Source organism: Cyprinodon variegatus, unplaced genomic scaffold (assembly GCF_000732505.1).
Source record: "Cyprinodon variegatus isolate N-32 unplaced genomic scaffold, C_variegatus-1.0 Scaffold592, whole genome shotgun sequence".
NCBI lineage: Eukaryota > Metazoa > Chordata > Actinopteri > Cyprinodontiformes > Cyprinodontidae > Cyprinodon > Cyprinodon variegatus.
Window position 1 is genome coordinate 84,551 of NW_015151045.1, and position 11,581 is coordinate 96,131.

The 11,581-nt window shown below is 42.4% G+C and overlaps 1 protein-coding gene across 1 annotated transcript in view; it reads left to right on the forward strand.

Moving 5' to 3' along the window:
* Positions 1 to 11,581, forward strand: part of LOC107096021 (protein NLRC3-like) — a 29,520-nt gene that overhangs the window by 3,234 nt on the left and 14,705 nt on the right. Inside the window, exons 2-5 of the mRNA XM_015392472.1 lie at positions 1,508 to 1,589; positions 2,875 to 3,082; positions 8,566 to 10,333; positions 10,426 to 10,602. Coding sequence (XP_015247958.1) covers positions 1,508 to 1,589; positions 2,875 to 3,082; positions 8,566 to 10,333; positions 10,426 to 10,602 — 2,235 coding nt within the window. The remainder of the gene's footprint in view (positions 1 to 1,507; positions 1,590 to 2,874; positions 3,083 to 8,565; positions 10,334 to 10,425; positions 10,603 to 11,581) is intronic.

The following is an 11,581-nucleotide window of genomic DNA, read 5'->3' on the forward strand; positions in this document are numbered from 1 at the left end:
ATTTTTGCCATCTGCGAACATACTGCTGATGTTTTGTCTAAAAGCTCCATCTTTGTCTCATCTGTTAATAGGACATTTCCCATCAAGCTTTGTGGCTTGTCGAACAAGCCCTTTGGCAAATTTCAGTCGTTCTTGTGGTTTGAATTAAAATTTGCCGGCAATATTTTCAATTTACTTGAAAATGTTTGTTTTTCATGCTTTTTGATTTTCATGTATGCAAAGACAGTCTGTTCTGACTATTGAAGGAGGCAGTCGCATTTTCCTGCTGGTCTGCAACTTCCTGATCTGTCCCTGCTTTGCTGTGCCTTGTCTTTTCTGAGCTCTCTCCTCATTTCACCCGAATTCAACCCGAACTGGAAGGCAGGGAAAAGGAGACCCGCCCTGTCCTACCGGGACATACACCATGGAGTCCTGGAAGGCTTGGAGGATGGTGTGTTTTACAATGCTGTCAGAGGAGGATATCGAAGATGTGTTGAATTTCGGATTTATGATAATCGGATTTCTCCTGTTTGGATTTGGAGGATACCTGATCTATCTATAATTACAGAGAATATCTGCGGCATTTTGGGCATTGATCAGGCTGTCGGCAGCGGTTGACGCGCTCACAAAGTCTGTGAACGAGCAGGACAGTGAGCTGAGCCGTATGCTGGGTTTGATTGAACGCAGGCTGGCTGCGGTGGTTGAACTCAAAGATGAGACAGGATAATATCATGGATGTGCACGCTAGCTTTAAGGTGGAAAAGCCCAACACATTCGGAATATTGGATTCAACATGTGGAGCCAGCAAGAAAAGACTGTAGGCTGACGGAAAATTCCTGTCCAGCCTGCTCTCAAAACAATAACTCTTATTCTGGATTCGGCCTCTCCCCCCTTACCAAAATCTCCCCTGGATGTTATGGCGAAAGGGCAAAGAAGAACTGCTCCTCCCTCCCCTACCCACGAACATCAGTGGATGCGCCCAGAACTGTAGTGGCAGTTGATAAACTTCCATCTCATCAAGGACAATGGCCTGTGGTCAGCGTTCATGGACAAATTGAACGCACTTATCATACATACTGTTGTTGAAAAATTTTATTTCTATTCTTTCCTTCTTTCATATATTGATGCATGCTATTTACTCTCTAGCTACTTTTAGCCATTTATCCGGGATCTCGTTCTTTTGCTCATGAGCCAGATTTACCCCAAGATACTTGAACTCCTCCACTAGAGGCAGGAACTCTTCTTGAACCAGAAGGGGGAAAGCCACCTTTTTCCGATCCAGCACCATGGCCTTGGACTTGGAGGGGCTGATTCTCATCCTGACCGCTTTGCACTTGGCCATGAACAGCCGTAGTGCAAGCTGTAGGTTTTAGCTGGAGAGGGACAGCAGAACATCACCTGCTAAAAGCAGGCATGAAATCTGCCGAATTATTTTTTTTCTAGCCATCATAATGCAATACATCAAGTTTAAAAGCTATGAATTTCTAAATCATACATATTTTGTAAATATCCATGTTTATTTCAACAGGGTTATCAAGAGGAAGCTCTTGAGTAGAAAGGTACCAAATACACAACAGGAGAGTCAAACACAGCTAGACATGATCTTCCAGGTCTGTATGTGCACAAGCAAACTAAACCTCTCTGCATATATGCAATTTATATTTATATTGTTAGGATAATTATCATTGAAGATGTGTGAGTTTATTACGCCTTCGTATGAGCTCCCTGTTGGACGTCAGAACTGACGTTTTAATCTGATTAGGCCAGTTCGTCTGTCCGGATATAGTTATAATCTTCATTCTGTACACGGCAAATATTTGGGAATGGAATTAGAGCGCCGTCCTTCAGCTAAGAACAAAGTATAATATGTTGATAAGGCTGGAGCCATGGATGTCTCCTCATCTGCTAACATGTATGATGTAAAATAAGATGATGTGGCAGACTGGAGAAAATGCCTTTTTAACTGTTAATCTGGGTCACTTCCTGAGAGGTGAGCTCGGGGTGAGCAGCTGCCTTCTGTATATTCTAAGCAATTTCTCTGATCTGAGTTGCATTACAATTTCTATCAGAATCTGTTGTCATGTCTCCTGGTTTTTTAACCATAAAAGTTATAAAATTTTTTTTAAAGAGTTTATCCCGAGTGATCTATTTTCAGGGAAAAGAACTGGAAAGATAAAGCATCAGGGTGCAGACACAGAGCCTATCTTTAACACTGGGACTCCCAGAATTCTGATCCTACTAGAACTCCAACTTGAACAAAAGTTTAACTATTGTCTGATGGGTCACTGATGCAATCATCCTTGGACTCTCTGTCACAATCTGAGCCACTTCCTACCCAGTCGTCCTCATCGGTCTCTCCCTCTCCACCTGAATAACTAGCATTAATATTTTTGTAGGATTTCTAAAGCCTGTTCTGCGGTCAGATTTCTTCTGAAAGCGTTCCAGGTAGAATGTCGGTTGCTAGGCGAATGTACCAAACGTCAATCAGCCGCGGGAAGAAATTACAGTGCAATTTATAGAGCCGTCAAAATGACGGCTGTGGGAGATCGAGGTAGAATTAACCATATTTATTTTTTAAGTTTTTATTTTATTTAAAAAAACGACATGAAAATGAAGGAAATATAGAAACAGGAAAAGTCAGGAAACCCGAGCAACATATCATTAATGTAAATAAAGTTCTTTCCCTTTAAAATTTTAGAACCGTCAAAATGACGGCCGTGGGAGTTCCAGTGTTAACAATATTCATATGTATGTATATATATAAATACACCTTTTATTATATATGTATGTGTGTATATTATATATATATGCATACATGTGTGTATGTATGCATGTATGTGTGTGTGTATATTTTTGTATGCATCTATATAAGAATACATTTTTTATTTGTTTCAGAAATTACAAGATGACATTATAAAGTTTGTGAAGATGGAGCTAAATAAATGTAAGAAGGTCCTCAGTTCAGATTGTCCAGAGTTGGTGTTGGAAGGAATGGATGATGAAGAGACAAGTATAAGAGACACAAGAGAAGCATTTCTGAAGATCACAATGAACTTCTTAAGGACAATGAAAATGGATGAGCTAGCCGACCGTCTGCAGAGCAGTAAGAACATTTTATTGATTCAGCGTCATAAGTAATATATATTTGTTAACAAATTTGCTACAGAAACTTGAAATTGCGCAGGATCTTTAAGCAATACCGGCATGCACAGCCTGGGCTCTGGTATGACCCATTTGGGGATGCAGAGTCTGGTTTGAGTGTCCTATTCTCGCCCCGCCTCAGCTCCCTCGTTTTGGAGTTCTCCCAGTGAGTGACAGGGTTATAATCCCTGAGCCTTTTGCTATGTAGGAGGGCTCTAACATTTGCCTTAGCTCACGGACAAAACTGATTATAAAGTGGCTTCTTAATGTCCCTACTGAGGATTCCATACCAAACCCGTATTATTTTTTTATTTTTTTTGTAAAGCACTTTACATGCAGCTGATAAAAACAGTAACATGTTTTTCTTTTTCAAGATGGCAGCGTAGCAAGAGTTCAACTTTGTTTAACTGCGCACCATTTATTCCATATTTAAGCAGAATACCAACCTCTTACTAAGACATTTCACCTAAATGTGGTAATACTCCAGCACAATGCCGCACAAACTCTAAAGAAACCCATCAAGACCTGCGAAGTAGAGTCTCAACTGACTGGCACAGGTAACATGGCTAACACGGAGCTAAGGGCTATGTATACTCCCCGCAACAGTGTGTCGCAGTGAGCTTGTCACAGGTATAATTTGAACCAGGGAGGAGTTTGGTGACACTGTAGAGAAAGATTTTGTCATTCTGGAAAACCATCAAGCACCTTTGGAGGGGACAGATGTGTTTCTCTTGCACAGCTTGTAGTAGGAATTAGGAGCTTCTAATGTTGACTAAGGACATTGTAGAACATTGGGCAAGTAATCTAGGGGTCTCCAAAATAATGTTTTCTTTTTTTAAATTGTCATTACACTGTCACAACTACAGAGCAATGACATTAACTCTCTGCATTTAACCCACCCCGTTGAGGAGCTGGGCTGCCATTGTGCGGCGCTTGGGGAGCAGTGTGGTGGTTAAGGGTTTTACTCAGGGACCCAGAGTGACCAAATGTTGGAGTGGGGCTCGAACTCTGAATCTCAAGATTCTAAGCTCTATGCCCTAACCACTAGGCCACAACTTCCCACATTCCCAAAATAATCTGGTACTGACGCCTGGTCTAAAGGCCTGGTAAAATACTAATTGGTGCAGGTGGATAAGATGAGTATGACCGAGAACAGAGCAGAGCTGAGCAAGTGTGTCTTGTGAGGAATCAGACCAGCATCACTTCCAAGATCATGACACTAAGTACATAAGGTCTCTAGATTTTAGTTGGGCTCTGTGAGTCCTTGTTAGACGAACTGAGCCAGTATGCTTCTTTGTTTGAATGTTTTTATATCTATCTCACCTTTTTTAATTGGGGGCTTTACCATATAGATATAACTTAAACAGTATATAATGTCTTTAAAATGTATTCAAGTTTCATATCTTCCCTAGGTAATTTGATTATAAGAACTTCCCAACTCTGTGCAGTGTGCTCGCAACAATGACTTCAGGGTTTGGTGAAAACGCTCTAGAGCCCCCTGGTTTTGAGCATGATAAGCACTGCTTTGTTGATGGACTACACCAAGTTGTTTCAAGATCTCGGCAAACATGCATGAAGTGAAGTTGGTACCTCTGTTGGTCTGAATGGTCTTTGGAATTCCAAACACTGAAATGAAATTAGACAAAGCTTTGACCACCAACTGTTGTAATGGTTTTCAGAGCATAAGCTGCTGGATAACGAGTGTTTTTACACATGACTGTTAGTAAATAAACAGATCCTAACTTGGAAGGACTCTGTGGGCCAACGCAGTCTATGATCAAGTGTTCAAAAGGTTTGCCAGCTGCAGGTATGGGAAAAAGCAGAGCTGATTTTAGGTTCTGATTAGGTTCCCCAGTTAACGGGCAAGTGTGACAGGTTTTCACAAAATAAGAGACATCTTTTTTCAGACGTGGCCAATAAAAATGACGTAAAACTCGATTTTAAGTTTTATTGACTCCCAAATGGCCAGACAATTCTCCATGAGCAGTTTTCAAAACAAGATTTCAAAACTTTAATGGAACAACTTGATAAACTGGGCCAGCAATATCCTGGTCACTGTAAGGCAACCATTTACGTACCAACAGATCTTCTTGTAGAAAATACCCACATGACACTCTTGTGTCCTGTTCAGCTGCCTGGACCTTGTCAAACAGAGCAGCCAAGGTTGTATCCTCCTGCTGGGCTGCAATCCACTCACTCAGTGACAAAGGAACAGGAAGAGTTGGCAAACAGGAAGTCTTCTTAAGAATAGTGCCAGGCTAACAGATTCAACATTCTTTACAGCCAAAGAACGAGTAAAGGCACGGGTTACTGCACAAGCTGGAAAAGCCTCAGGAAAGTCTCGAGCACAAACATCTGACACACAAACGGATGGAGAAGCTCGGACCACTGGAGGTGGTGCAACACCTCGCCACACATGACCACCTGCCAGATTGTTTCCCAAAATGAAAGAGATACCTTCCACAGGCAAAGAAGGATGAACAGCTATAGTTACTTCTCCTTGTACCAGTTCTGACTGCAAGTAGATCCTATGGAGAGGCACAGAGAAAGTTTCCAACCCAATACCTCTAATTAAGACACTACAACCAGTATCAGACAATGTAGAAAATGGCAAAACAGATTCCAACATGAAAGATTCAGATGCTCCAGTGTCACGCAGAATCTTCGCAGCCCCTTTATCTGAACTTCCACTCCAAGAAACAAACCCATGTGTGATGAAAGGAGCGTAGTCTTGTCCAGCATCCCTCTCAAAAATCTGGGGATTTTTGCCGGTCAGTTCTGAAAAAACTTAGAATCAACAGATGCAGCCAAAACAGTTGGTCTTACACTTTCAATTTTAGCTGGTGATGTAGACTCCACTGAATGCAACTGAGAAACACTGGCTAAAGCCGCAGGTTTTCGATATTCTTGTATCCTCCTAGCCGATTTCATTTTGGTATTCAGAGGACACTCATTTTTCCAGTGTCCCTTCTGGCGACAATAGTTACAGACCAATTCTGCTTTAGATTTCACAGTAGGATCCTATCTAGTTTTACCTGAGAACCAGTCATGATGGGATTCCTTAAAGCTATGGCCACCTTTCAAATTGTAATCCCTCACAGCTTTATGGGTCAGGATATACTCATCTGTTAAGATGGCAGCTTTAGCAGCTGTTTTTACTTCTTGTTCATTAACATATGTGGCAACCCGATCTGGAATAATGTTCTTGAACTGTTCCAACACCATCAAATCACAAAGGGTTTCAAAATCATTCACACCTTCAGCTAATAACCAGCGATAAAACTGGGTGTTTAGTTCTCTGACCAGATTTGTATTTGTCTATTTTTTAGCCTTTATGCAGTTCCTAAATTATTGTCTATGATGTTCAGGAACCAATCCATAAGCCTTCAAAACAGCGTCTTTAACAGATTTGTAAACCTTTCTTTCAGCTGAAGTTAATGAAACATAAGCTTCTTGGGTCTTACCCACCAGTACACTTTGCAGCAGAATTGAGAATTCTACATCACTCCAGTCATTGTCCTCTGCCATGTCCTCAAATAGAGAAAAAAAACACATCTGGATCTTGCTTATTAAACTTAGGTAACAGCTTCAACATGCTAACCAAGTTATATCCAGAAAACCCATCACCACCTTGAGACATTTTAAAAGACCCACCACTTAACCTGCCCTCAGACATCAACTTCAAACGCTCAGCTTCTAGAGATAATTTCTTCACCTCCAACTCATGAGCTAACCTCTTTTCTTCTTGCTCATGCACTAGCCTCTTTTCCTGTAAAGCTAGTTTTCTCTCTTCAAGCTCATGTGCTAGCCGTAATGTTTCCAACTCAAACCGCATTTTCTTCTCACTTGTCTCAAATTGAAAATTTAATTGAGAAGCTTGAGATACTGTTGGATCTGATGATTCATCTTCCAACTTTGAGGCACCAGTTAAAGAATCCTAACCATCGGAAGTTACATCTGTCACAGCAGCATCTGAAAGGGAAACAGTAAAGACATTCAGTTTTACAAGTTTGTCTCTTAAGAAACTCCTTAGTTGAGGTAACTTTAATCTTTTTGCAGCTTCAATATCAATTTTAAAGTGTTCAGCTACTTGACAAATCTGTTCCTTTGTAAGCTTTTCCAACATTTCCAAAGTTGCGGAAGACAAAAAAGAACCTACATTATCCCATTGTCAAACCAAAATAATCCAACAAACCAACTTCCAAAACAAAATGAGTCACTTTTTTTATGTATTTTTTTTAACCAACGACCATATGGAAGTGCATGAATGGTACAAACAATTGGCAAAACTCCATTAAACTGCCACTAACTAACTGATCAAATCCCTGACTAACCTTAGCCTAGTCTTCAGGCTTTCCTCCAAGAGCCAAGGCACTTTAAGCACCAAGATACCACTGGCAGCAAATCCCTCCGGGCCAAAACCTCTCAGGCAGCAAACCACGGCGGTGCCCTCAGCCCAGAATCTAGCTCAAAAATAACAAACTAAAATAATAACAGGGTTGACTAAAATGGAGTTGCCAAAACAACAAACACCAAACATCACTTACCTACTACAAAACAAAAAGTCCTCTCTCTCCCCCACCAACAAAGATCAAAAATCCCCATGGATCTCCAACAACATACATATGGAACATAAAAAATGTCCCAAAATCTAGTAAGATTCCCAAACACCTTCAACTAGCCAGAAAGCCTACCAATAACCTGCAACACAGGAAAACCAAAGTCAACGGCATGTAACTGCAACATGAACACAACAATGAAGCCAATCAAGCATAATTAGTCCATATATCCCGGACAAGCCCCCACAATTTTACGTCAACCCGGCTTGTTTGGTAGGAAACCACACAAGGATTTTCTTTAAAGTGAAATTTTAATTTATTAAATTATACTAAAGAAACAATACCTGAATAATTTATATATGAAATTGGGAATAGTAAATGGCTTAATGCAAAACGAATAACTAAACAGAAATAAGCAAATGCTAACAAACCTAACAAACCCAACCATAGAATACAGACCAAACCAAACAGGGTTCTGAGGAGGTAAGAGGGAGAAGCCTCCTGTCTGCTGCTTGCATGACAGCTTTTAAAGCAGACCAGCACCAATTAGGGCAAAACAGATCACCTGCAGAAGGCCTGCATCCAGAACCCTGCAAGGAAACGTGCACAAACCCACTGCAGCCATAACACCTAGTTAGGTTAAATTAAGAGATCTTGCCATTAGAACCCATTTGCTTTAAAGCCATTTTCTTGCATATGCCTTCATATAGCATTCACACTCAAAATGTGCTTTTGTTTTTAGCTTTGAACCATGTGGTATTCAACCTCTACATTACTTTGTACCATCTACCACCAAACCTTCAAATGTTTTGAAACATTCTATTTTAGATTAAGGTTTTATTAACATGCAGTTTTTTTTGTTGTTTTCTTTTTTCCATCAACTTAGAAACTCCTTCATCAGTCTGTCACCATAGGCTTAAATCTGGTCTGAGGAAGAAGTTCCAGTGTGTGTTTGAGGGGATCGCTAAAGCTGGAAGTTCAACCCTTCTGAACCAGATTTACACAGAGCTCTATATCACAGAGGGAGGGACTGGAGAGGTCAATGAGGAACATGAAGTCAGACAGATTGAAACAGCATCCAGGAAACCACACCGATCAGAAACGACAGTAAGACAAGAAGACATTTTAAAACCACCACCAGGAAGAGATCAACCAATCAGAACAGTGATGACGAAGGGAGTGGCTGGCATTGGGAAAACATTCTTAACCCAGAAGTTCACTCTGGACTGGGCTGAAGGCAAAGCCCACCAGAACATCCAGTTCATATTTCCATTCACCTTCAGAGAGCTGAATGTGCTGAAAGAGAAAAAGTTCAGCTTGGTGGAACTTGTTCATCACTTCTTCACTGAAACCAAAGAAATCTGCAGCTTTGATCACTTCCAGGTTCTGTTCATCTTTGATGGTCTGGATGAGAGTCGACTTCCTCTGGACTTCAAAACCAACCAGATCCTGACTGATGTTACAGAGTCCACCTCAGTGGATGTTCTACTGACGAACCTCATCAGGGGGAAACTGCTTCCCTCTGCTCTCCTCTGGATAACCACACGACCTGCAGCGGCCAATCAGATTCCTCATGATTTTGTTTGCATGGTAACAGAGGTCAGAGGCTTCAATGACCCACAGAAGGAGGAGTACTTCAGGAGGAGATTCATAGACGAGGAGCAGGCCCAGAGGATCATCTCCCATATAAAAAACTCCAGGAGCCTTCACATCATGTGCCACATCCCAGTCTTCTGCTGGATCACTGCTACAGTCCTGGAGGATGTCTTGGAAACCAGAGGGGGAGGAAAGCTCCCCAACACTTTGACTGAGTTGTACATCCACTTCCTGGTGGTTCAGACCAAAGTGAAGAAGGTAAAGTACGATGGAGGAGATGAGACAGATTCACACTGGAGTCCAGAGAGCAGGAAGATGATCGAGTCTCTGGGAAAACTGGCTTTCAATCAGCTGCAGAAAGGAAACCTGATCTTCTATGAATCAGACCTGACAGAGTGTGGCATCGATATCAGAGCAGCCTCAGTTTACTCAGGAGTGTTCACACAGATCTTTAGAGAGGAGAGAGGGCTGTACCAGGACAAGGTGTTCTGCTTCGTCCATCTGAGTGTTCAGGAGTTCCTGGCTGCTCTTCATGTCCATCTGACCTTCATCAACTTAGGAATCAATCTTTTGGAAGAACCAACATCCCATCGCATTTCAACACATTTCTACCAGTCTGCTGTTGACAGAGCATTACAGAGTTCAAATGGACATCTGGATTTGGTCCTCCGTTTCCTCTTGGGTCTCTCCGTGACTAACAATCAAACACTTTTACGGGGTCTGGTCAAACAGAATACGAAAAGCTTACAGGACAACCAGGAAACAATTCACCACATCAAGGAGAAGATCCATGCAAACCTGTCTGCAGAGAAGAGTATCAACCTGTTTCACTGCCTGAATGAGCTGAATGACTATTCTCTTGTTGAAAAGATTCAACAGTCTTTGAGTTCAGGAAATCTCTCCACCGATAAGCTGTCTCCTGCTCAGTGGTCAGCTCTGGTGTTTGTTTTACTGTCCTCAGAAACAGTTCTGGAAGTGTTTGACTTAAAGAGGTACTTTGCTTCAGAAGATGTTCTTTTGCGACTAGTCCCTCTACTGAAAGTCTGCAGCAAAGCTATGTGAGTATTCCTCTCTTAAAATAAAAATGGCTTTTTTTTTTTGTTTGTTTTTGTTTTTTTTACAGGAGACAAACAATTGTTTTTTATTTCAGACTTAACAGTTGCAACCTCTCGGGCAGCAGTTGTGAAGTTTTGTCTTCAGTTTTGAATTTGCAGTTCTCTAGTCTAAGAGAATTGGATCTAAGTAACAACAAACTGCACGATTCTGGAGTAGAGCCTCTGCTGAAGACTGGCCTACAAAGCAAATACTGTCAACTGGTAACTCTCAGGTATGTGTTCTTCTATATTAAATAAAATTTAGATATGACGTGCTATACTCCTAAAGTACTGCTGAGGCTGTACGTCAGGTGGGATGCAATCACCTTGCCCCGATGCCTCTCATCTTGCGGTTTGGGGCTGCCTGCCCTGACCTTGCATGCGGCCCTTGGCTGTAGTCGGAGGGGGGGCTAGGGGCTGTTTGGCACCTGGGCTCGGGTCGCTGGCGTGCTGTGCTTGGTCCAGGGGGTGGGCTACCTGGGTTGCGATTGCCTGGCGGCCCTTGGTAGGAGAGAGACATATGGACATGAGGGCCTGAAGCAGCTGAGTTGGCTACATCTCCTTGTCTGTTGAGGCGGGGGTGTCGTTTATAAAAGGATACCGTGGGGGGGTGGTCCCTCCTTGGGGCGGGCCTTCCTGGGGATAGCCCCTCTGTTTTTTTGTTTTTTTTAACCTTCCGACACTGTGTTGTCTGTGGAACTCCTTCTAGGTCTGTGGGCCTGCCCCCCTAAGATCATTGGCCATCAGACCCGGAAGGATAGTGTACATATGAGGACTTTAAGAATGTGTTAAGTGTCTGCCCCAGTGTCCGTCTCCGTTCAGTTCTAGTAAATATATATTGGTGTGATAATGTGAATGTGACTGGATCAATGTGAAGTTGTTTGTGACATCTTGTGAGATTGGGTGTTTGCCTCCCCGACCCCACTTACTGAACATCCTATGAGTAGGGCTTGCCTTCCCCTTGTTATACGTGGGCCCTGGCCTCCCCGCGGATGGATCGGCGTGGGCCCAGGCCGCCGCGGACAGGCTGTGGTGAACCTTGAAGGTCCACTGTTTGCCACGGTCCTCTTAACTTCGGAAGAGGCTGATGCCGATTCACAAGTACACGAGAACGCACAAGTAGACAGATTGAGAAACCTATAAAGTGCTCCTGGCGCGTCTTCCAACTCCTGTTCTTTCCCACTCACCATACCCACACAATTCTCCACCACA